Source organism: Neovison vison, chromosome 6 (genome assembly GCF_020171115.1).
Source record: "Neovison vison isolate M4711 chromosome 6, ASM_NN_V1, whole genome shotgun sequence".
NCBI lineage: Eukaryota > Metazoa > Chordata > Mammalia > Carnivora > Mustelidae > Neogale > Neogale vison.
Window position 1 is genome coordinate 129,637,438 of NC_058096.1, and position 22,401 is coordinate 129,659,838.

Consider the following 22,401-nt stretch of genomic DNA (forward strand, 5'->3'; position numbering starts at 1 on the left):
CTTTCTCTCTCTCTCTCTCTCAAAAAAATAAGTAAAATCTTTGAACAAAAATGATCGGCAGTAATGGGGACAAGATTTGTGTTATGCTGGGTAAACTAGGGTCCCAAATGAGGAAGCATCCTGCTTCCAGTAGCAAGCTGAGTCTCACAGCTCATGGCTGATGGGCCACGCATCCTGGTGCCATCTGAAGGCAGCTTCTCCCTCGTCCTCACTGTAGGTCTTCTGCTCTGGTGTGGAGCAGGGATCTTCCCTCGACATAGTCCCAGCTGCACACTCCATATGTGAGTCCTCAGTGAGTCTCTAAGTTGAAGCTTGGGCTGCTTTTCTGTTCTATTCCCAGACCCTCAGTTGGAGCAGCCTGGTATGATGGGTAGAGCACGGACTTCAACATTCAAATGTAGCTCAGCCATTTACTTGCCAAGGTTCCTTAAGCAAGCTCCTACTTTACCTTTCTGAACCTCAGTTTCCTTATCTGTAAAATGGTACCCATAATACCTTCACTTTTGAGGTGTTCTGAGGGCAAAATTAACACAAAATAGTATAAGTAAAGTGCCCATGTTGGCTGTCCAGCAAATTTTTCTTTGCCTGCCCTTATTGTGACATTTGAAATCTCTTACGCATAAGTAATGACCCCCAGGCCTATTATGTCTTGATTGCTGATTTCCTCCCCTGGAGCAAAGCTGCTCCAGAAATGAACATGGGAAATGAAGAGTAACTATGTATTTTAGGAAAAAAAATAAAGAGGGGCTGAACATTGTGGGAATAACGGAGACCTTTAACAACTAATTGCTAATTTTAAAAAAGGCCAGGCAGACATTTATGAATGTTTAGATTTTCTAAATGTCAGAGGGGTCCGGAAATGTGCCCTGGCGCCTTTAGAAATAAAAGACTAGTTACCCAGCCAAGCCTCCAAGACCACTTCTGGAAGGCGCAGAGAGGTTTTGGTGGATGGGAAACAGGCCAAGGTGACACCAATTCCCTTAGGAAATAAAAGAAGGGTCTTCGGAAACCAGTGTCTGGCAGGACTAGGTGTAACCCATGAAAGATCCCAAGGAACATCCAGAGGGAAGTCAACTACTACGCAGACAATGGATATACACAGGCAGGGAGCTTCCTGTAAGATAAGAGGTGGGGGTTGGATTACATTTTTGAAGCAGGCAAGAGAAGAAAGGGAAGAGTCGCTCTCCAGTCCTTATTCGTAAACGTGCCAGCTCATCCCTGCTCATTCATCCCATGGGTGTCCCTGGGAAGGAGGGTGGTCAGGAGGCACAAGGAGAGGAAGCCTCAGGATGAGAAGCCTTCAGGAGAAGAAGCCTCCTGAGTGACGGTTTCTTCCTCGGTGGACAGCACACAGGGCCTAGAATCAGCTCCCCAACCCCCAGAGCAGAACCCACCCCACTGAACGGTGGGAGCCACTCAGGGTCCTCCTGCTGAGGGAACTGCTCTTGGCAGACAAGCTCAGGGCTGTTCGGTGGTGAATGCCCAGCTGGAGTGAGATGGCTATGCTCAGAAGGTGTCCGGGGTTGGCATGGGGAGTTGGGAGTGTGAGTGTGTCTGTGGGGTAATTGTGTATAGGTGTGTGTGTGAGGGAAGTTGTACTGGTGTGGACGGGAAGTGGTTGTACGCGGAGGTGGGAAGGGTGGAGGTGGAGCTGTGTGCAAGGGAAGAAATGTGTGGGAGGCGTGTGGAGGGTTGAGATGGGGGTGGATGTGAGAGGGAAAAGTGTGTATGGCAGGAGTTGGTGAGGGTGTGGATGTGGGGGTATATATGGGGGCAGAGGGGAAAGTGTGTATGTTGGGAGGTTGAGTAGGTGGGCAGTTGGGGTGGAAGTTGTTCAACTTGGCTAGTTGGATCGATTTAACCTGAAAAGGAAGAGAAAATAACAAGGGGGGGGGTCACAAAACACGTGGGGGTGATTAAATTAACTGAGAAAAAATAGCCCTAAACAGATGAGCACAGCAAAACCTAATGAAATTTGATGTGCAACGTTTTTTAATGCATATTATAGGAAAGAATAGAAACCTATGGGGAGAAATGATAGAAAGCACTAGGCTGTAGTGTCGAACATTAGGGGAAGGCCGGGGAAGAAGCTGGGGCTCCTCAGGTGAACTGGTCGTTTCCATGGCAACAGGACTGTGGTCTCTCTATAGGCTCCAGCAGCTTTTCTGAGAGTAGTTGACCGTCAGGCTCTGTTAGCACCTGTTTTGCAGGATCCCTTGGCCAGCCTGGAAACGAGAACCCCTTGTTCTCCCAAGTCTCCAACTGAGGTTTGAGTAGGGACCTGAGTGTGGCTCCCCCTCCTAGCCAGGCCCCCAAGGCTGGTTTAGTCATTTCCCCTGTTCAGGAGTGAGGCCGGGGTGTCAGCTCTGCTTGGCTCCGGGTTGGGGGGTGGGCAGCCCTAGGCAGCCAGCTGCACCCTGCAAGTTGTATCCTGCACCCCACTGCCCTGGGGAGAGTCATTCCTCCAGTGCCTGCCCCCCCCCACCCGCTGATTGTATGCCTTGGGTGTGGTGGGAGGTTGCAGGGGGTTAGTTCCCTTGGGAGAGCCAGCACACAGGGTGGAAAAGAAAATATGGTTACTATTCCAGTGGCTTTGGGCGCCCCAGGAAAACCGTTAGGGAGTGAGGACTAGCCCTACAGAAACAGAGTGTGGGCCCCTCTCCCTCTGGGGATTAGGATTTGAAGAAACCTTTGATCTCTCATTCAGGAGACCTAGGGCTCCCTGAGGATCCCTGGAGGACACAGGGAGGAACGTTCTGCCCTTCTCGCCACACCTGGTAGAGCAGAACCGTTGGCTGTGCCCAGACACCTCCTGTGGCCCAAAGGTTTGAAATGGGAACCACCAGACATATCTGGGTAGTGTGTTATCCACCAGGAGGCAGAAAACCAGCAAGAGACAAGGACAGAAGCACTCTTCAGGATTCACAGCCTTAATTGGCCACCGTCAGAAAGGATATGAGGCTCAGATCTAAAGGGGGGAAAACAGCAAAGAGAAGCCAGAACCACCATGATGGTGGTAGAAGGGGAGGCCTTTGGGAGGTGATGAGGTCATGAGGGTTGTGCCCTCATGAATGGCATCAGAGCCCTCATAAGAGGTCAGAGAGCTCCCTCACTCTCTTTCTGCCTTGTGAGGACAGAATAAGAAGGCTCTCAGCAGAACCTATCTGTGCCAGCTCCTTCATCTCAGACTTCCAGTTTCCAGAACTGTGAGAAATAATTTTCTCTTGTTTCTAAGCCACCCCAGTCTAGGATACTTGGGTATAGCAGCCCAGACTGATTCCTTTAGCTTCATTCCCCTTGACTGGAGCCCCCTCCTTATAGCCTCAAGCCTAATTTTAAGTTTTCAGGTTTTTGACTGTCTTTTTTTCCTCCTTTTTAAAAATTAACTATAATGTATTATTTGTTTCAGGGGTACAGGTCAGTGAGTCCTCAGTCTTAGGTAATACCCAGTGCTTGCTATACGCATACCCTCCCCAGTGTCCATCTTCTAGTTACCCCATCCCACCACCCATGTCCCCTTCAGCAGCCCTCAGTTTGTTTCCTGTGATTAAGAGTCTTTTATGGTCTGTCTTATTAATTCTTCCTCCCAGTTTGTGTCATTTATGTCATTCACTAATTTGTCAGCTGCTCCTGCTTTCACCCAAGCCTGTGACAACAGTGTTGAGTGGTGTGCAGTCAGGGTCATCTCCCGGGTCACACGAGCCCTTGATGCCAGCCCTGGGCACGCTTTAAGCCGGTTCTCCCCAGAGGACTCTGCAGCCACGTGTCCGCATCTTGTCTACCAAGCTGTCATGACAGGCTTTGTCAAAAGGCTTCCTCCAGTCAAGTAACACCATGTTACAACTTCCTGCTGGCCTGCGAGCCCCACTAACAAAGGAAATGAGGTTGGTTTGGCATGAATGGCTCTTTATGAACTCATGTTGGCTCAGCTAAGCACTTTTTTTTTTTCCCCAAAGAGCTCTTCATCAGCCTGTTGAATCAATCTGTGAAGAGTAAGTCCTGCTTCACTCCCAGTTGGGGGTGCATATTAGGTCCCCACTGGTGGTGGGGTTTCAGTGTGTGACGGAGTGACCAGCCTCAACCTCAGAACTAGTCTTGCAAACTCAGTCGGAGAATAGAACCCAGGAAAGCTCTCCTTCCACTCCCTGAGCTCACTCTTTTCTTTCAAAAATATGAACCCTTCCAGGCAGCTCCTTTATTACAATCCATTCTCTGCTGGTGATCAGCACTGACCTTACTTGTCTCTAGTTTCTAGACCCAGCCTCCAGGTTCTTAGAAACCTGGGCTTTATCGCCGGTCTCCATGGTTCCACCATCCCCCTCTTCATTTAATTTCTCAACGTTTCTGGTCTCTGGATGAAAATTGGTATTATCTGATCACTATGCCCCAGATTATAATATACCCATGATTTTTAATCATAATAAGAATATTGCAAGGTAGGTATTATGATATCTGTTTTGGAGATGAAGACATTGAGGTTCTGAGAGGCCCCCAACCAGTGAGTGAGTGGTAGAATTGAGATTTGAACTCAATTTGTCTGGTTTCAAACTGTGAATCGCTTTTACTACCCTATGATGTGTCTCAGACTGTCAAAACTAGCTCTGTTGGTTTCTGCTGGTGCAGAAGGGGGAGAACAGTTTTCTAGTGTTCCAGAATGAAACTTAGAATGCATGCCCATAGAAATTATTTTGTAAGTGGAGACTTGGTCTAGTTGGAAGAGACCACATATTATTATGGAGGCATTATAGAATAACAAGGCTTTGTGAACTGCCTTGGGAACCCAATCACTTCTGATGTGTGAACAACCCACTTTGCAAACCACTTTGAGACCTCAAATCATGTCTGAGTTTGGGACAGTCTGTTCCAGGCCTGCTAGTGGGTGTTGCCAGAGTTTTCGGGAAGAACTGTTGAGTAGCTGAATTTAGGAAATAGGTCCTTCAGAGTGGAACATTCTGAATGAAGTTCCAGGGGTTTGCTGATAGCCTAAGGGCTTGGCACCTTGAACATGTTTCCAGAAGACTCTCCAGAAACACCCCCTGGCCTTTTCCTATTATTCTCTTATGGATTGCTTCTGAGGCTTGGATTTTGCCTCACTTGACCCTACTCATCTGCAAACCATGCCCCCTTCTGAACACGGAGGTATGCGTGGCTTTCAAGGAACATGACTTGAAGGAGAACTCACTGCTGCCCTTCTATTCCCTGGAAGAACTCTCTTTCCTCTACCAGAATGATGAGCATGACTAGTCAAAGGAAAGCCCCATTTGCCATGGACTTCCTATGTTGCTTGCTCCTTCCAGGGTCCTCTCTCAGACCCAGTTTCAGATCTCTGTGCAGAGACCTTCTATACCCTTGTCAGCCCCCCAGCTGGCCTCAGTCTGGCTGCCCCTGGAATGTAAGTCCTTGAACAATGGAATGGCTAGACTTTGCTCTGCCCAGATTTACCCTGTCTCTGTAGATCCCACTCTGGGGAAATAGACCTTCCTGCCACAGAGTCTCCTATCTTTCCAAACCCACTGAGGGGTCCAGAAATTAGAACTGAAACTCTGATTTTAAATTGTGGAATGAGTCAGAGGGTTGACTCACGTGCAGCTGGGGTGGTGCTGGTGTAGCTGGAGGAGGAGAGAGGTCCCAGCCTGTTTCTAGTTAGCATTTCACAGCCCTGTGAAAACTGGCACAGCCAGACTTCTGGTGTCTTGTGGGAAAAGAATGTGCTCTGATGAACTTAAGCCTTCCAGAAGTCGGCCTCAGGGAAGATGAGAAACAGACTGACATCCCTCTGATGAACAGACTCCCCTCCCTCCCATTCTCAGGGCTCTCCAAGATGGAGACAAGGGACCTTGGGTGGGCAGGCAGCCTCTGAAGTCTGTGGAGGCTGGAATAGGCAGGCATTTCTCTGACCTCACCACAAGATTTGACATGGTGGGAAGGTCAGAACTAGCAACATCAGAAGAGGAGGGTGATATGCTTCCATAAGTCAATGGAGAGTATCTGGGTACAGGGCCTTGCTGGAATGCTTGAAAAATGGGGCAAAGTGGCTCTGTCCCTTTCACATGGGCCTGAGCTCCTAAAGGAAGCTGAGAAATCCACTCCAGGGAGGAGAGGGGTGGAGTGGACCAAAGAAAGTTGAGTCCCCCCACCCATCACCAGTTTTGCCAAGGTCTTCCGACACAAGGTCTTTTCCTCCCCTTTCTTCTAGCCCTTGGGCTCACCAATCCCTGTCCCCTGGATTTTTTAAGAGAAGAACCTAAGGGTCTAAATTCTAGACAACTCCACTCTGACCAGAGGAAGCTGGCCGTAGCCCCCCACTGCCAGAGTCCCAGGCATGAGTTCTTGGAAGTCCACACTGTGCTTGTCTCTGGTATAAACACCTGTGCTCACATCAAGGCAGGGGTGGCAGGTCCTAGCCACCTCCCTCTCCTCTTCCTGGCTCTGGGCCTCCCTGCCCCCAGGACAGCCAGATGCGGCTTCCCTGTGGGCAGCGCTCCTGGGGAATGAAGCCTGCTTTTCTGCAGGTGAATTTTGCATGAGTCACAGCCTGGGCCAGGGTGGATTTGACCCCATTCAGGGCTGGCATAAGGAAAAGACAGTTGATCTGGCATAAGGAAAAGACAGGAGATCTTGAATCAATTCAGAATGTGGAAGAGCCAAAGAGGAACTCCACACACTTGGGAGTTGGAGCCAATGGCCTATATTTTAAAGTATACGTTTTAATAGAGGCAGTTCCGACACAGAGTGTGACATTCTAAAAGATAATGACAGCCCATGACCCCCAGAGGGTTTTGCCTCCTGGATGTTTCATCAGGTGAAATTTCCTGAGGATTTCTGTGGTGCTGGCGGACACTGCAGTGTGCCATGCGAAGGCTGAATAAGCCAGTCGACATTTTTATGATCTTCAGTGACCATACATGTCCCACAGAAAATGATGTTGCCCTTCAAACCGGCAACAGTGTTCTCATAAATGTGCGTATAGTAAAATAGTAAGAATCAGAGAGATCGAGGACTAGAACTCTTAAAACACGTATTTTCCAGGCCTTCATTTGTTATACGCTCCTGCAGCCAGCCTGGCCTTGTGTGTCTCACACGCACACCTCTGGGCTGTGCATCTGGTCTGCACGTCCGCAGAGCCGGCCAGCCCTCGCCGTCCTGTGTGCAATGCATGGCCTCACCTATTTTACCACCAAAATAGCTCTTTGGGGGGTCAATTCCACTCCCTACACATGGGCCTTGAAAACGGGTCTAATGCCTCCAATGTGTTCGTTGCACGGCTCCCATCAGGATCTTGACCCTTCTGTGACACAGTCACAGACCCTTGACCCTTCTTGACACAGTCCATGCCCTTTCCCAGCACCCACAAGGCGTCCAGGAGCGGCCGTGACTCACCCTGCTTCTACTTGAGGGCAGCTCTTTCCGAGCCGCAGTTTGTGCCATGGAGCGTGTCACCCTTATCTCTGAGCCCCTCCACATTGCTGTTCCCCAGTCCTCCTGAGGCTGATCTTCGTCTTCTCCCATTGCTGCTTCTTAGCTCAGGGCCACTTTCTCCAGGAATCTTTTCCTACACCCTCTCCCAGCGACACTGGGTTTGCGCTTCTCCCACCTACTCCCTGTCCTCTGCCGACTCAGTGTGGAGCAGGCTACATCATTATTTATTGTGGTAATATATATATACGTATATAACATAACCTTTGCCATCCTAACTCTATTGACGTGTAGAGTTCAATGGCATTAACACATTCGCACTATTGTACAACCATCAACACCATCCATCTCCAGAACTTTTCATCTTTCCCAACTGAAGCTGTACCACTAACTCCCGATTCCCCTGCCTGCCCAGCCCCCAATAACCACCATTCTACTTTCCGTCTCTATGAATTTACCTATTTGCATTTCTTCATATGAGTAGAATCTACGATGTTTGTACTTTTGTGTCTGGCTTGTTTCAGTTAGCATAATGTCTTCAGGGTTCTTCCATTTTCTACAGAGTGTGTCAGAATTCCCTTCCTTTTTAAGGCTCAGTAGTATTCTATTATATGTATCTATCACATTTTGTTTATCCATTCATTTGTTGATGGACGTTGGATGGTTTCCACCCTTTGGCTCTTGTGAATAACCCTGCTGTGAGCACTGGTGTACAAGTATCTGTTAAGTCCTGCTTTAAATTTTTCTGGGCATATACCCAGAAGTATAAATGCTGAATCACATGGTAGTTGTATTTAAAGTTTTGGGAGGAATTGCTGTACTGTTTTCCATAGTGGCCGCACCATTTTCCATTCCTTCCAGCAATGTACAAACTTTTCCCCCATCTTATATGAACAACTCTTGATGTTTCCTATTTGTTTTTGTTGTTGTTGTTGTTGTTGTTGTTGTTGTTGATAATGACCATCCTGATGGGCGTGAGAGGGTATCTTGTTGTGGTTTGGATTGGACCAGGTGACAGTGTGGTTGCTTCTTCAGTGAGCTGTGTAGCGCAGTGGGCCGAGGCATTTATAAAGGCAGCACCTGTGCCTGTCTTGGTCACCTCCTTGTCCCCCACCCCAGCAAAGTGCCTGCCCACAGTCACTATTCCCAAATGACTGACCAACTGAGGATAGATGAAATTTGGCCCGGGAATTTTTCTAGGACTCAGCATCCAAACTTTCCCCCAGTCTGGATGACTCTGACAAGAAGACATCTCATCTTGCCCTTCCTTGCTGTTCCTGGGACAGGCCTCCTGTTCAGTGGGAGAGCTCTGTAGGCCCCAGCAGTTTTCAAATGTATCCTATGAAACAAATACCAGTGTTAGGGGTAAGGGTTGGGCCAGGCTGGACGGAGCGTGCGTGCCTGGGGGATGGAGAGAATCCCCTCATCCTGGGGGATGAGGAGGGCAGGCCCGCTCACCCCATCATCTAGGGCAGCCTGGGGCAGAGTGGAGCAAGAGGGCCAGATCCTGTCTGCAGTGCTCGAATTTCCTCTCTGTGGGGCTTTGAGGCCCACATAGATCAGGGTTTATACCCTCTCTAGGAGTATCCCAAATGAGAATTAAATGGGATTATGTTAGTGTGAAAAGAACAAAAATAGAGCAAGATCAGGGATGTCAGTGGTGTCCATTGGCTTGGACAAGGTAAGAGAAGAAGGGATCTTATGCAAGGGAGCCCTCAAGAGCTTGTGAGGCCTTGGAGAAGTGCTGATTGGCTAGTGTGGGCCAAGTTAAAAACAGCCACATGGAAGTGACAGTCTAGCCAGGCCCGGTGCCCGCAGCCACAAACCGCATGGTGCTCGCAGCATGATGGGAATCTCTGGGAGCCTCACAGAAGGGTGTCAAGGTGCATCTTGGCTCCTGTGGGTGCAGCCTCAGCTCCCCATTAGGAGGGCTTGAATAGACGGTCTCAAGTCCTTTCCAACTCCCCGTGTTGTAGGATCCTTGGTTGCTGCCCACTTTCTGTAAGGACATCAAATGCCTTTGTGTGACACACTGCCAAGCTTATCCAGGAGTCAGGCTCCGAGGGTCCTGACACAGGAGGGATGCATCCCAGGTGGGGCTGACACTGTCTTCTGTGAGACAGAATGGGCTGGGTCCTGCTAAAGAGAGCCACACCCTGGGAACCCCAAGCCTGAGGCTGAGCACAGGGTGCTCCAGGCCAGCAAGCCTGGGTTTTGATCCTGGATCCCCCTTTTTCAACAGAGTGACCCTTTCCTCCAGGAATGACGGTTTCAGTCTCCATGCGCAGCTTCCCACCTGTACCCATAGAGGACAGCCATGGGTGGAAGATTCCTCTCCCACCCAAGAACGGCTGCTCCCAGAACAGGAAGGCCACATTCTGACCTCTGTGTCTACAGTCTCTTCCCAAAGGCCTGAGAGGAAAGGCAGGTTTGGAGACTTGCTGGTGAAACCAGAAGACCAAGTGGTGACTAGCACGCCCTCTCATTGCAGGGAACAGCAGCCACTTCCAAGCCGAGCTCTGTCAGAAGCACTGGAAGGATCAGCCCCCCAGCAAGTGCCATAGCACCACCCAGGACTCCCGGAAGGAGACCAGCAGCATGTGGGGTCTCATGGTGGTGGCCCAGCTGCTGGCAGGCATTGGGACGGTGCCCATTCAGCCGTTTGGAATCTCCTATGTGGACGATTTCTCTGAGCCCAACAACTCACCCCTGTACATCTGTGAGTCACAGGCTTGGGGAAGCTGCAGGGAGGGGGCCCAGTCTCGAAGTGGCACTTGCTGAGGCACTAAGGGGCTGAATCGAGGTCAGACCCTCGTTGCCCCACAACACAGCAGAGGAGTGCTGAGGTTTTGGGGGGGGTGCAGACAGATCTGGTTGCAAGGCCAGCTCTGTTACCTACCAACTGTGATCCTGGGCAGGTGGCTGGCCCCCAGGGCCCCAGGGTCCTCACCTGCAAAACAGGGCTAATAGTATCTGTGCCCTGGGCAGCCGTGGCATTAAATATGCAATGTATGTAACCCCGTAGCCCCACACCGGGCACTGGAGAGCTCCTTTACCAGCTCTTGGAACTGCTGCTGTCCAATTCTTTCGGCACAGACTGGGGTACCTGCATCTTCCCAAACCATCCACTTAGGGACCAGACGGCCTCAAGGAAGGACAAACAAGGCACATAACAAATGATCATCTATGGCTGCCATCCTTCCCTTAGAACAAACCTCGCTGAGCATTCTCGAGGCCTATGCCCCATACTAGACAGAGCACACACACTGGCTAGTAGCCCCACAGCTGCTGCCGGGGCCCCTAGCATTGTACTTGCGGGGGGTTTTGGCCACCAGCATGCCCAGCAGGAATCGCTAAATGCTGGGGAGGCTTTCCCTCCCGACGAGTGGGTCTCTCTGGCAGCTGGCTGCAAGAGAAGCAACTTTGGTTCTGCACATCTCAGGATCTTGAGTGATCCTGGTCTTGTCTATGGGAAATGGCCTGGGTGTGGACTTGTGAGGGCCAGAGGAAAGATGGGGGGGACAGCTCAGGAATCCCTCAGCTAGGGAGCAAACCTGGGGCTGACCCACTCTCTCAAGCTCCCTCAGCCTCCTTTTCCTACTCTCCCCTCCAGCCATCTTATTTGCCATCTCTGTTTTCGGACCGGCTTTCGGGTACCTGCTGGGCTCCGTCATGCTACAGATCTTCGTGGACTACGGCAGAGTGGACACAGGTGAGTGTAGGCAAGGATGCCCAGTCTACTGCTGGTTCCATGAAACAACCTCCCCAAGCCCCAGCCAGGCAGGGCAGAAAATGAAGCTTCAAATCCACGTGCTTGGGCCTCTTCCTGCCCTCACTCAGTCACCCTGCCGAGCCTCAGACAGCCGGGACCGGGCCTCATGCTGCCTCTTGCACAGGTCCCTGTCTGTCCTTAGGAAGTCTGGAGCAGGAAACCTTGAGACTTGGGGCAGGGCTTCAGCAGTTGCCACCATAGCTGCCTATCTTGGTGGTGGTATTAAAAATGGTTTTATAGTCCTTGGATTCTAAGATGGTGTTTGATTATTTAAAAAAAAAGATTTAATAAGAGCTCTTTTGAGGATAAAAAAGAGGCACTACATAAAATATAGACATGGAATGCGATTCACATCATGTGGGACTCCATGGGCACTGGCAGTAAATGGGCTGTGTCTAATCCTTCTTCTGCCTCTCACCAGCTGAGTGATCGTGAGCAAGTTTCTACATCTTTCTGTGCCTCAGTTTCCTCATCTATAAAATGGGCCTAATGGTAATACAATAGAGTCGTTGTCAGGATTAGAACATGCCTGATCTATATGGAGAGGTTTACAGGAATGAGCTCTTATACTTCACAAAATGGTACGGACGAAATCACCGTGTATCTTAGAATGAGGAGGACATAGGCTCTATAGGCCAGGTAACCCCTCACGGAGGCAGCCCCCCAGGGAATCCTGCAAGAGCTCATGGCCTTTGTAAGCTCTGATGCCAGGCCACCTCTCAGAGGGCAGGGAGAGCCAGCCTCACAGAGGGGCAGGTGAAGTACTTTGGAAGCTCCAAGGCAGGAGACAGGGCTCCTGCCTGAGGCGTTCAGGGAGGGCGTCCCAGGCCGCTGACAGCTGCATTGAGCCCCATCAGGGGCAGGGGATGGGGAGGATTTCTGCCTTCCAGATGGAGAAGAATATTTGGACAAGGCCAAGAGAGGGAACCTGCGTGGAGTGTGGGGGTGATAGAGAAAGCTCCCTCCCACCAGCCGGAAGATGTGGCTAGAAGGCAGGTCTGAGCCAGACTTGCAGGAATGATACTCCCACCAGTTCCTGGCATGCATATTGGAGCCTTCCCATCACACAAAGAATTTGGACAGGCGTTAGAGCCACTGTGCTGCTGGAGTCCAAAACTGCTGCTCCTGGGGGCCATCAGACCACGATGTCTTCCTTGAGGTGTCCCCTGCCTTTACTTAACATGACGGGGAAAAGCTGGGGGGAGCTTTCTGCTTCAGGGTCAAGCCATCTTTGCCCTTTCACTGGTACTTTCACTGGCACTTGATTCCTGCCTCTTAGTTGCCCAAAGAGACTCGAAGCTGAGCTCCCAGGACAAGGGACAGTGCCCAGTGATGCCTAGCATTGTTTGGCTGAGGGCCATTCTGCTACCATCTCCCTCCCTCCACGCCTACGTAGTTTCTTTACAGAGAGACACAATAGCAGACTTGGCAGCTGCAGGTGGGAGACGTTGCTGGAAGTATCTCCTTTGGAGGCTCAGCAACCCAATCTGGTGACGGTTGTTCCCTCAGGCTCCAAAGGACTATGGTCTTCCTTTCTTAGGGATCAATAAAATTGGGAGGCAGTAGCATTCAGTGGTTAAGAGTGCAGGTTTGGACATCAGGGAGACATGGGTTTAAAATTAACCAAGGAGATCATACTTACCAGCCTTGACCTTGGACCAAGGCAAAGCTAACATCTCTGATCCTCAGTTTTCTGATTGGTTGGAGGTGGGTGGATGGAGCCGCCTTCACTATTATTCCTACCAAGGGTTGGGAATAAAATAAAGTGAGTTCAAGTTTCTGATTCCTTCGGCCTGGGGATTCTCTGATTCTGGCTGTCATGCTCTGCAAACCAGCTGGCCTGGAGAGGGCCATTCAAGTTGTCTTGAATCAGACTCTAGCTCATGGCTTACCTCTTCTTCATCATGGGAAGAATCTAGTCCTCCTGATCAGAGGCCCTCTTTCCAGCAAAATGAGACCCCACATTCATCCAGAAAACACTTGTTCCCTTTGCTGTCTTTCCAGCTGCCATTAACCTGAGCCCCGGAGACCCCCGGTGGATTGGAGCCTGGTGGCTGGGCCTGCTCATCTCCTCAGGCTCCTTGGTTCTCACCTCCTTCCCCTTTTTTTTCTTTCCTCGAACAATGCTCAGGGAAGCAGAGGTAAGGTTCTGAGAGCCCATGACTCTGCCTATTAGAGTTCAAGAAAGGGAGGTGTGGGAAAAAATGAACTGAGAAGCTTCTGCAAGTGAAGCAAGTTCTGGGTGAAATCTAGAGAAGTTATAAGGTGCAGGACTCCTCAGAGGCTTGGAGAAGTAAGAGTGCTGGTGAATTTCCAAGAGATGGTCTCTCACCAGCCTCCTCTTACTGCATCAGCATCTCATGCATCTGGAGGGTTCCAGGGAATGCAGTTTGGGAAACAAGAAGTTCACAGTTAAGAGTCGGGAAAAGCTGAATATATGACCTGGCACAGTTGGCCCATCATGTGTGAACCCGCAGGACTGACTCGGAAGGAGACCCTTGGAGCTGAAGAGCGGGAGGGTGGGCTGAGAGCAAGTCAACTGTAGGCAGAGGGACCTTCGGTGTGTCTACCGGCCCTGTCTGCTGGGAAGAAAGTCAGAAAAGGATGAGAAGGGAAAATAGAGACAAGAAGAGTCAATGGGGCCTTGATGTTAGGCATAGGGTATGATCCCATAAGGTTCAGGGGTGCTGCAGTGACTGAGTGAGTGACCATGCAGAGGACACCATGGCAGCTGGGTCAAGGTTGGGGAGTCAGGAAGGAGGGAAGGCTGGCCATCTGAAGAGGCCTGTGTAGACATGTGGGATGGGGCTGAGCACCAGGGTGGGGGTTGCCGGGCAGCCAAGGCAAGGGCAGGGACGACATTCTTGGAGAGGGTGCCGAGGACTCAGCAGTGGGTAGATTGGAGGAGAAGGGGGCCGAAGTTAGCACCAAGGTTTTGAGCCACAGCCAGAGCTCAACATTTGGCAGTGAGGTGTGTGAGATCTAGGTGGAGCAGTGGGAAAAGGGGCAGGGGTGGGAGGGCCTCCGCTTGGCTTGGGGAAGAATTTCAGAGGTTGTCAGTGCATCGTGGTGGTTTGGGGGTCAGGCACATCTGAGTCTGGGTCCAGATGCTGAGTGATCTTGGGCAAGGTCCCTTGTTTCTAAGTTTCCTCTGACATACTGGAGATAGAGCACCTGTCTCAGCAGAGGCTGTGAGGAGAGCTGATACATGTGGAAGCCTGAGCGTGGTGCCCAGCATGGAGTAAGCACTCAGTGCGTGGGGACTCCCATGCCTGGTGGTGGGTTCTCCCAGGGAGCTCTAATGGTGTCAGAGCTCGGGAGCCTTGCACACCGTGGGTAGGGGTTCAAAGCTGCTGCTGATGAGTTCACAAAAGATAGGCAAGCTCACTGAGGTGGTATGGGTAGAAAGTGTGGGCCAGGGTCCAGGATGGAGCCTTGAGCAGGACTCAGCTTTGGGCCCAGAAGGAAGCAGAGACTCTATAGAGGAGACAGTAAGAAAGAGCTGGAAACAGGGGTCATTCTAGACCAGTGTATCCCAGAAGCCTGCAGCCCCTGGAATCTGAGAATGGGGAAGAGGTATAGCCATGACAGACAGACAAGGGGTGAGATCTGATTGGACACCTTTTGGCATCAGGCAAGGGAAAGTTAGAAACGAATAACATGCCCAGAGGAGTCTCCAGAGGCTTTGGCATGGACGTGTCCTGGCCGACAGCCATAGCACGGGGCCCATGGACATGCAGGTGGCATTTGCTTGGAGGGAGCATTCTCTGCGCGCCCTCCCACACACCTGGGGATGCTCAGTGCTGCCGTCTCTGAGCCAGCGAGACCAGACCACAAGGGGCAAGGGCACAGGGAAAGGTCACTACAGGGAACCTGGGCCTTAACATTCTCCCCCTTCGCTGCCCGCAGAGGTCTCCTGCCATAGAGGATGAAGCAAGGAAGATGGACGATGCCAAGCCAAGAAGTTCCCTGATGGATTTCATTAAACGTAACCAACGGACCCCACAAAGCCCTGGGGCGGGGTGGGGGACTGCTGGCTTGCGCTGAGGGTCAGGGTTGCCCCAGCTCGTGTGGTGTGGTGTGTGGTAAGTGGCAGTAAGGGCAGGTGGTCCCATCTCTCAGGAGGGGTTCTTCCAGGGGTCCTGGTGCCTGCTTCTGTGCAGGTTCCAAGAGACTCAGATGTAAGCAGAGTCGGCCCCGGCCCCCGTGTTCTCTCCCCTCCTTTCACACAGAGGTGGCTGTCATGTGGGGAGGAGTTTCCTGGTGTTAGCTCTATTTCTAGCCAGACTTTGCCTGGTATCTTCTAGGCACACCCTCACTTTACTTAGCCCGTGAGCATGTTGAGTGGGAGTCGGGCAGCTGCGTGCCCCCGGCTACTGAACATCTTGGTGCCTTAGATCTGCCCTGAGGAAGACAGGAGGGCTGCCTAGAGGAGGAGGAAAGGCAGTGACTAGTCCCAAGGTAGCCCTGTGATGACTGCCATGAGGGCCCGGCCCTGACAGCGTCTGTTTGCAGGCTTCCCCCGTATCTTCCTGAAGCTGCTGATGAACCCACTCTTCATGCTGGTGGTCCTGGCCCAGTGCACCTTCTCCTCGGTCATCGCGGGCCTCTCCACTTTCCTCAACAAGTTCCTAGAGAAGCAGTATGGCGCCTCCGCGGCCTATGCCAACTTCCTCATCGGTGAGTCCTGGAGGGTGGGGGTGCTACAGGAGCTGGGGGACCCTGCCTGGGCCCTGCCTCCGGGAGCAGCTGGACCCTCCTCCACCCATCCAGGGAGGGGCGAGGTCAGACCGGACACAGACAAGAGCCAGAGGAAAGAATTTTAAGGACATTTTTCCTGGTTAGCCATCTAGAATGTTCTTGGCAGATCTCTGGGGCCCCCATCATTCCAGGCAGGAATGGGTGGAGGCCAGGGTCTGCCTTCCTCCCCATCAGAGGGACTGGAAGTCTGACAGCCTCCCAAAGGCCCTGACATCACCAGGGGCAAAAGAGGAAAGAGAGAAGCTAGAATTTGAGGTTAGGCAAAATGCCTTGCGGTTTTTTCCCCTTCTTCACCAAGGAACTGAATACGTTCACCTGGGTAAGGAATATGCGGCCCGGTGATTCTCCACCCTGGCTGCACTTTGGGATCTCCTGGACAAATTTTAAAAAATACAGATGGCCAAGCTCCATGCTCAGTCCCTGAAAGCAGAGTCTCTGGGTGGGGCCCAGCACTGGTGTTTTGTGCAGCTGAGGTTGAGAAGTACTGACGTGGTCCCACTAAGCACCAAAGTGAACTACTGAGCCCCCTCTACAGGTGAGCCTGGCCATGTGGATGTGGCAAGGTGGTCAAGGCCTTGGCGTGACCTCATCCCTTTAGCCTTCAGTTACCAGCTAGCACATTAGACAGGGGCACCACCGTGTGACCCATGTGGTCACAGTGAGAATACAGTGAGGGGCCAGGTAATGAAAGGTGCTTAATAAATACACCGTCAACTCACCTCCCTCTGGCTGCAAGGACTCACTTGTTTCTTTATTCTTTGCATAAGCAGAGCAATGTGCTAGATGTGCCTGGCAAACAGTAAGTGCTCATTTAATGTCAGCTAGTACCGTTGCAATTGGATGTATCAAATGTTCCTTCAGGGAGCCATGCCCCTTATCCAAAGTTCAGCCCAGTGTCTTGGTCCTGCCCCCACTCCCAGTCCTGTGCACCCAGACCGCTTCTCTTTTTCTGTAGGTGCTGTGAACCTTCCTGCTGCAGCGCTGGGAATGCTGTTTGGAGGAATCCTCATGAAGCGTTTTGTTTTCTCTCTGCAAACCATTCCCCGAGTGGCTGCCACCATCATCACCATCTCCATGGTCCTCTGCGCCCCGCTCTTCTTCATGGGATGCTCCACCCCCACTGTAGAGGGTGTCTATCCCCCCAGGTAAGAGGAACGAGAGGTGAGAAGATCCCCTTTGCTGAGGCCAGAGCCTGGATCTGGCTGCCATCGTCTTCCTTTCTTGTTTCTTCAACTCTCTGCTCTCCTTTTCACTCTTTGATCTAACCGTTTATGTGGCAACATAGAAACTGAGGTCTTGAATAGTATGCTCAGTCATGAGAAGAAATCAGAGGGTTCTAGTGGGCCACCAGCCATTGGGAGCAGGGCTCTGTTTTTTTAAGGAGCACCAAAAACTAATTAGTTTGGTTTCAGGGTGAATCTGTAGGGCTGCAAGCCTCAGGAACCAGGAAATAAGCTATGTTTAGCATCCGCTCTGTGCCGGCTACAATTACAAAGTCTTCTTGAGCTGCTGAAGAAAGATGAGAGAAGGGGACTTGAAAAGATCTGAGAAAGAACAATGAAAGCAATGGCAGAAACCAAAGATTAGGGCAGGTGAGGAAGAGGGCAGGTAAAGTATACCTGTCAGATGGCATAAAGCAACCTGGCCCCAAGTTTGAAGTCTGGCTTCATGTTCAGCAAGAGCTTTAGGGGCCTGTGAGGGGAGGGTGCTGAGCAAGGAGCGTGTACTTTCTCCTGGGTGCCCATTCCTACCACCTCTTCTTTGAGGTCTTGCCTAATGAGATTGCAACACTTGGAGAAACTACCTTTCAGTGCTCGTGTTTTCTCTTTTTCTTTGACATACCCTCTTTTTTCTTTGGTGGGTAAAGGAGAGGAGGGGTATGAGGGAAGGGAGGATTGCTCAGGGCAAACCCCTACCCGGTTTGTATTGTTCTGCAAGCTGACTATGGACTGAGAGAAACTGAGAAGACTTTGAGCTTTCGGGTGGTCCTCACTAGGAGCCTTTTTATTTTTTCAAAGATTTATTTATGCAGGGCCCCTGGGTGGCTCAGCCAGTGAAGCATCTGCCTTCAGCTCAGGCCATGATCCCAGGGTCCTGGGATCGAGCCCTGCATTGGTCTCCCTGCTCAGCGGGAAACCTGCTTCTCCCTTCGCCCCTCCCCCTGCTTCTGCTTTCTCTCTCAAATAAATAAATGAAATCTTTTTTAAAGATTAAACATTTTTTTAAAGATTTCATTTATTTATTTGAGGGAGAGCAAGCAGGGGGAAGGGGAAAGGCGATGGAGAAGGAATCTCTTTGCTGAGCGCAGAGCCCAACCCTAGACCCTGAGATCATGACCTGAGCTGAAATCACGAGTCAGATGCCTGACTGACTGAGCCACCCAGGCATACCCCCAACCCTGCGGGGAGTTTTTAGCACAGGGCTTTGTCCTCAGACTGGGGTGAGTTCTAGCACAGTGCTTTGTAACTGGTGACAGTTACTTTTCTAATCTTCAGTGTTCTCATCATGAAAGGAATATGATTAATTGTCGAATTGCCATGGTGGCAGCATGAAAAATCTTGGGCACTGTGCCTGGCACATAAGAGATACCCCATTAATGTTAACCATCAGCAGTGTATTCTTTCAGCAGAGCCCTGATCTGTGATTTGTCAGCCTATCCAACCCCCCCCCCCCAGGAAATAATCATGAATGTCAGATGAGGAGGAATGGTAGGAATGGTGAGATCAGCTGGTGAAACCCCCTGGATTGTAGTGCAGGGGGGAATGCAGGGACCAGGGACCCCACTCTTCCCTCACCCCAAGTCCGGGTGGAGGAAGAGTGAAGGGAAGTATTGCCTGTGACTTTGGTGTAGCATCTGCCATCTCTTTCATTGGAGTCCTGGTTGGTTTGGTTGGTTGGTTGGTTGGTTGTCTTAATGCCCCTCTGTGGTGTGGGGTTTGCTGACCACGTCCTCCTGGCAGCAGTTGGTGATGCCATGAGCACTGACCAACCTGTCAATTCACCATTGGCTCCAATAGGCATAATTCAGATCCCAGGGTGGCGCTGGCCCGAGATAAACAGAGACACACAGACACACTAACCAGGCGGGGAACTCACACTGGGCTGGCGTGGGGAGGTTTTTCTTTTGGTCTTGCTTTGTTTGATTCCCCATTTCCTGTTTTGCTGGCAGGACATCAAGTTCTATACATCTGCAGTTTCCCTCCTGCCACAGGCACTGCTCGTGCCCAGATTCCGTCTTCCACCCAGTGTGCGGAGACAACGGAGTTGAGTACCTCTCACCGTGCCACGCCGGCTGCACTGGCATCAACACCAGCTCCGTGACCTCCAAGCAGCTGGTAAGGGCAGGAGAGGCCCCATGGGGGGCTCTGTGCTCAGCGCAGGCCCTCGCAGACTGCTCCTCAGCACCAGGATGGGCAGAATGCCACCCAAGCCACACTCGTTCCCAGCCTCATGGCCTCTGCACCACACTCACCCTCTCTCCACCTCCCCTTCCCTAAGGTCATGACCAGATGCCTACATCCCAAAGTCAATTAACGATTGGCCGATGTTCAAAAAAATTCACATTCTTGAGGCCCAAAAATGCTCAGAGCAGAAATGAGCCAAGCACTCCTTCAGCTGACGCCTTTGAGTCTCATCCTGACGGATCCTAAGGGGCAGTGCTGGGTCCTGCATCCTGGCTGTGTGGGAAGCCACAAGAATAGGCCCAGAGGAATCGAGAGCAGGGGGTCTTCTATAATCAGAACCTGGAAGTGCGATCTAGGGCATTTGGTCGAACCTCTCAGCCCTGACGTGTATATAACCTTACAACTGGTCTGAAGTCATGCAGCTACCTGGGGGCAGATGTGAGACTAGAACCCAGGACCCTGCCTCAGTCTGGGGCACATCTGTTCAAGGTCATGGAACTCCTGGCCACCAGACTTGACTTGTGCAGCCCACGTTCACTGGGTCCACAAGGTGAGGTTCTACCAGCCCTCTGAGGGCTAAGGCTCCTGGCTTCTAGGGTCAGCCAGAAGCAAATCAAGTCGAGACACATATTCAGTTATTCAACAAATACTCAGTGACCAGCCAGCACAGCCACAAGTGTGAGGTCTCAGTGGTGAACCCATCAGACAAGGTCCCCACTCTCGTTGAGTTTTCATTCTAGCAAATAAATGTACAAGGTAATCTTAGAATGTAACCCATGCTGCGGAGAGACTTAATGACTAGCCTCTCTAGTTGCTGGAGGCCTCCCTGAGGAGGTGGCATTAGAACTTAGAACAACCTGAAGAAGAAAACCCTAGGAAGGCCTGGAAGTGAAGCCTTCCAGGTAAAGGAATGGCAAGTGCAGGGCCCAAGGACATGACAGAGATGGGCACAGGAGAAAGCTGAGAAGGCCAGGGTTGGCGCTGAGAGCCATGCCACACCCAGGCCAAGCTGGGCAGGCTGGGCCTAGGAGCTGTATGTGCCTTTTCCTGAGAGCAGTGGGAAGTCTGTGCAGTTCTGCTAGAAATGCCCTAAGGAGAAGAACATGTCTCATTCCCTTAAGCCCGTGTGGAGGCCATGGACAAGGCTGGCCACCACTTTAGCATCCTCCTCCAAGAGGACTGGGCAGGGCTATTCTCACAGCCACCTTCATGGGCAGAGGGAAGACAGAGTGCAAACAAGATGGTCTCTCCATTGTCTTCTAGTCAGAGGAGTCTGTGGTGGCTTCTGTGGTTTTCTTATCTTTATTTACTTACGTCTGACTCATCGACTTCCAGAAGTTACCTTGACAGATTTCCAAAAACAGCACAAATCCATTCTCAAGAAAAGAGAGTAGATTATAAACAGAAAAAAAGTATGTTAAAAAAAATGCAGACTGAAGAGAAATAACAGCTGTATTGTATATGACTTATTTCTGAGCTTCCCAGCAGCCAAAATAAAGAGGGTGCATAGTTTCTGCCATCTGCCGGAAAGAAGCCTGCTAGCTGGGTAATTCTAGTCCTAGCCTTGTAACTGCTGGGACATTGAAATGGTCATAGGCTAGTCCATCAGATGCTGTGAGAAGAAAGGTGAACACCACCTGACGTGGGCAGTGGCCTCCAAAGCCAGTTGTATAAGAGTGCTGAACCATATGAACCGTATGAACAGACCAGAGCCAGGGACTCTTTCCCTAGAGTCCTTCATGGCTAGGAGCTCCTCTCAGGCAGGAAGCTCTGGCAAAGGCCTGACTGATGGAGAGCAGTGGATTCTGCTGGGTTCCCACTGATGTTTCCTGTTTATACCGTTCTTGTTTTCCCTGTAAGAAGCATACAGACAGCAAAAACAAGCACCCATAAAACCACAGTGGCTGGGCACAGGGCAGCCCCACCATGGAGAGAGCCCTCCCCTCTCCACCCCAGTCCCCTGCTGGGTAGGCCCTGCCTGGCCATGGGATCCCACCTGTCCTGGTTGGGGTGGAACTGGGGAGGGGACCCGCCCATGCTCCATGACCGGTTTCCTTGAAGACGGTTTTGATGGCCCAAACAGCCGTCAGAGGTGGCATCCGTGGGGCACCTCGGAAACCTCACCGGGTCTGCTCTCCGGCCTCCACGTGCATCATCGCCCAGCTCCCCAGACCCAGGGGACTCTCTGGCTGGAGCTGGTTCCAGCCTTTGAAGTGTGTGGCTGCGTAATGATGACAGCAGATCTCCCCCTCCCTCTCCTTTCCAAGACGTATCTGAACTGCAGCTGTGTGACCGGGGCATCCGCTTCAGCCAAGACGGGATCGTGCCCCATCCCCTGTGCCCACTTCCTGCTCCCAGCCATCTTCCTCATCTCCTTCGTGGCCCTCATAGCCTGCCTCTCTCACAACCCTCTCTACATGATGGTTCTGCGGTGAGTGCTCCTCTCCTTCCCCCATGCTGCCTGCCCTGCCTGCTGGATTCTGTCTCTCCTCTTTTCCTGCCACCAACAGAGATCCCATCCCCAGGAGGGCAGAGCCACAAAGGGCTGAGCCTCGAGGAAGCCAGGCTGCCTGGCTCCACACTGTGGACATACCTGAAGATTCACTTATGTTTAAATCCTGAAAGAACTAAGAGGAAGGAAGAGAATTCAGGTAGATGCACAAAATCAAGATGAAACAAACAAACAAACAAACAAAAAATGTGGGAAGTTCCAGAGACAGAATGAGGGCTTTGAGAAAGGATGAAAATAAGAAAAGCCCAGTGTGCTAGGAGCCAGGACCAAGTTCTCAGGTCAGAAGAGAGAGGCTGGCCAAGGTGGGAGGGGAGAGCAGAGGTGTCCCGTTACGGTGGCGGTGGCGGTGGAATGCCTCTGAGCTTTTGAGAGGGAATTGACCCTTCCTTCATCTCACCCTCTGCCAAAGCAAAAACAACATTTCAACCAAGTTCACCTAACCCACCCCTGCCTGCCTTTTTTCTGTCCTCACCTTCCTTGAGAGCAGAGAGGAAAAAACACAGGACCTGGATGTCCAGTGCTAGGGTCAAAGACCC

The 22,401-nt window shown here is 51.4% G+C and overlaps 1 protein-coding gene across 1 annotated transcript in view; it reads left to right on the forward strand.

Moving 5' to 3' along the window:
* The window catches only part of SLCO2A1 (solute carrier organic anion transporter family member 2A1), a 79,789-nt gene that overhangs the window by 49,816 nt on the left and 7,572 nt on the right, over nt 1–22,401 (forward strand). The window contains exons 4-11 of the mRNA XM_044252333.1: nt 9,908–10,135; nt 11,030–11,128; nt 13,193–13,329; nt 15,098–15,176; nt 15,704–15,868; nt 16,905–17,094; nt 19,119–19,284; nt 21,621–21,784. Of these exons, the coding sequence (XP_044108268.1) occupies nt 9,908–10,135; nt 11,030–11,128; nt 13,193–13,329; nt 15,098–15,176; nt 15,704–15,868; nt 16,905–17,094; nt 19,119–19,284; nt 21,621–21,784 (1,228 nt within the window). The remainder of the gene's footprint in view (nt 1–9,907; nt 10,136–11,029; nt 11,129–13,192; nt 13,330–15,097; nt 15,177–15,703; nt 15,869–16,904; nt 17,095–19,118; nt 19,285–21,620; nt 21,785–22,401) is intronic.